General features: G+C 52.1%; 1 protein-coding gene across 1 annotated transcript; it reads left to right on the top strand.

The window, feature by feature from the left end:
* The first annotated feature begins 6 nt into the window (after nucleotides 1–6).
* LOC103617247 (putative cyclin-dependent serine/threonine-protein kinase DDB_G0272797/DDB_G0274007) lies at nucleotides 7–2,109 on the top strand. Its single transcript, XM_017736609.1, has 2 exons — nucleotides 7–976; nucleotides 1,800–2,109. The coding sequence occupies exons 1-2, from the start codon at nucleotides 36–38 to the stop codon at nucleotides 1,960–1,962; spliced, it is 1,104 nt and encodes a 367-aa protein (XP_017592098.1). The 5' UTR covers nucleotides 7–35; the 3' UTR covers nucleotides 1,963–2,109.
* Nucleotides 2,110–2,727: the final 618 nt, after the last annotated feature.

Here is a 2,727-nt window from a genome sequence, read left to right as displayed (position 1 = left end):
CGCCATTCCAGCGTGTGGAGTGGAACGTGGATGCCATGGACCGGGTGATAGAGATGTATGAGGCAATGCGGCTATACTATAGGGAGCACCGGGAATCTCTTGCAGAGCAGCAGCTTTATTTCGATGAGCAGTGGCTGGATAGGTGCCTGAGCGAGTACGAGGAATTGTACCCGGAGCGGCATAAGCCGCCGGATTTCCATACGGAGATGCAGCGGATGTTTCAGAAGCACTATGAGAATCTAGAGAAGCAGGAGCAGTATTTTGGTGAGAAGATAATGCAGCAGTTTGAGGCGTACCGTATTTACAAGAAGCGGCAGCACGAGATCGCACAGGCACAGCAGGAGGCCGAGTACCAGCGGCACCAGCGGTACCAGCAGGAGCTGAACTATTTCAAGCATCTGCTGGAGAAGGGTGAATTCAAGAAGCTTGTGGAATACATTAATCAACAGCCAGAGGACTCAAAGAAGTGGCAGCAGGAGATCACGCAGGCACAGCAGGAGGCTGAGTACCAGCGGCACCAGCGGTACCAGCAGGACCTGAACCATTTCAAGCAGCTGCTGGAGCAGGGTGAATTCAAGAAGCTTGTGGACTACATTAATCAACAGCCACAGGGCTGGGAGCCGCAGCAGCATTCTGAGGAGAAGCAGCTGGATTCGAAGAAAAAGCGTTCCAAGAAGCGGCACCACTCCAAGGAACAGCACCCCTCTCAGCAGCAGCAGCAGCAGCCTTCCAAGCAGCAGGAGCAGCCTTCCAAGCAGCAGCAGTCCAAGCAGCAGAAGAAGCTACACTTCTCGAGGCAAAAGCACCTCTCTCTGCAGCGTGTTAGTTCCTCCCTGGAAATCTTCCCAGATCTCGTCCATGACCTGTTCTCCATCAACCCCTACCAGGGCACCATCGCTCCTGGCCAGAAGCAGACCTTTCACGTGCTGTTCTCCCCGGAGTGCGCAGGGAAATTTGAGACCACCCTGTTGTGCAGGTGGGAAATGTCTGGGCACTTGCCAACTCATGCTACTGATGGGTATCACTGAATCACAGGGTGGGACAGGTTGGAAGGGACCACAGTAGGTCATCTGGTCCTGCTTCCCTGCTCAGGTGGGGTCATCCCAGAGCACATGGCACACGGTTGTGTCCAGAGGGCTCTGGAATAATTCCAGTGAGGAATACTCCACACCCTCACTGGGCAACCTGTCACCCGCACAGGAAAGAGGTTCTTCTTCGGGTTCAGGTGGAACTTCTGTTCAGGTTCTGCCCATTGCCTCTTGTCCTGTTGCTGGGTGCCACCAAGCACAGCCTGGTTCATCCCCCTAACACCCCCCCTTCAGTCCCTCTGACTGGGATGGGAGGGTGGGCCTGGAGACAAGCAGCCCCAGGGAGGCAGCAGAAACACCTACATACAGGAGCACAGAAAGATCATCATCTGGCCTTGGTAAAAGCAAGTAGGGAGACACTGGGAAAAGACACTGTATGGAACATTAAGCTCCTGGAGGGTTGCAAAATCTGGAATGAGAGGTCCAGAATGGCTGTCAAGGAACCAGCCAGTCCCTAGCTCTGCTTCCTTTTGGGACAAGCAAGGCGTGCTTCTCTACACAGAACACGGTGTGCTGCAATTGGTCCCCAGGCACTTAACTGGTGATATTCCTGCCCTTCCACTTCTGCAGCCTCCCTGCAGTGAGTGCAGTTGTTTACTTTGCTGCTCACTGCTTGCACAGAGAAAGGATGCAACACTGTGTGCTCTGCAAGGAGACAGAAAAGCAGCTGGCTGGAAATGGTGTGGCTAATACCAGTCCCTTTCTTCCTAGGATTCCTAACCTGAAGCCGACTCAGAAGAAAGCACGGGTGATTCTGAAAGGCAGAGCCCAGGAGCGGAAGAGTCCTGATGAACCAAAACTCTCTGCATTACAGCAGACAGAGAAGGGCCAAGGACTCAAGAAGCACGTGCACTGGAAACCAACGCCTGAGTGACAGCATTTGTGTCAGCTGGAGCATCCGGAAGGAGCCAGCAACATCATGTTTGCTGCTGCTGATGGTCTCCCACCCTTCACCAGAGACCTCTGCAGCTACCCTTCCAAGCTCCAATGAACAAACTTGTTACCTTTTTGACTACCTCAATTAATTCATTACGTCTTCATTATATTGCTAATAAATTGTTAAGGCATCAAATTAACTGTCAGCTTGTCTTGGTTTGAAAGACAGGTGTCTTTAGGACCTCCCTGGAATGGAGAATGTGACTCCCTTCCCTCCAAATCATTATAACTTTGAAATTAAGGGGCTTTCAGGCAAAGATATGGAAAAAGGAATAACATTTCTTTACTAGTATGTGTAACAGTGCAAACACAACAACATGGGCAGCAACAACAACAAAGAGGAGCAGAAGGCAGCACCGGCCTCTCCTGGCTGCAGGCCCTTTCCTCCTCTGCAGGGGGCGCTGTGGCGCCAGCTCGGCCATCTTTCTCCTCATGGACAATGGCGGACACGCCAGTGGAAGGGATGGAAAAGGGGCTTGCTTTCAACCCACCGAGGGCCAGTTGATCTTGGTGCCCCAGCAGGAACCTCGGAAGCAGCAAGCTAGAACCACAGGAACGAGCAAAATCCCGAGGTGGTAGACGAGATGTATTGTTGAAAAAGTTCGACGACTTTGGCGGGGGAAGACATTGCAGACAACCAATGTGATTGATAAAGCAAGCTCCGTTTATTAGCAATCCAGAGGCACTTATATAGTATACAAGC

The sequence above is a fragment of the Corvus brachyrhynchos genome, unplaced genomic scaffold (assembly GCF_000691975.1).
Source record: "Corvus brachyrhynchos isolate BGI_N302 unplaced genomic scaffold, ASM69197v1 scaffold66, whole genome shotgun sequence".
Classification (NCBI taxonomy): Eukaryota; Metazoa; Chordata; class Aves; order Passeriformes; family Corvidae; genus Corvus; species Corvus brachyrhynchos.
Note: the sequence above shows the minus strand (reverse complement) of the source record. Positions and strands in the feature narration are given on the sequence as shown.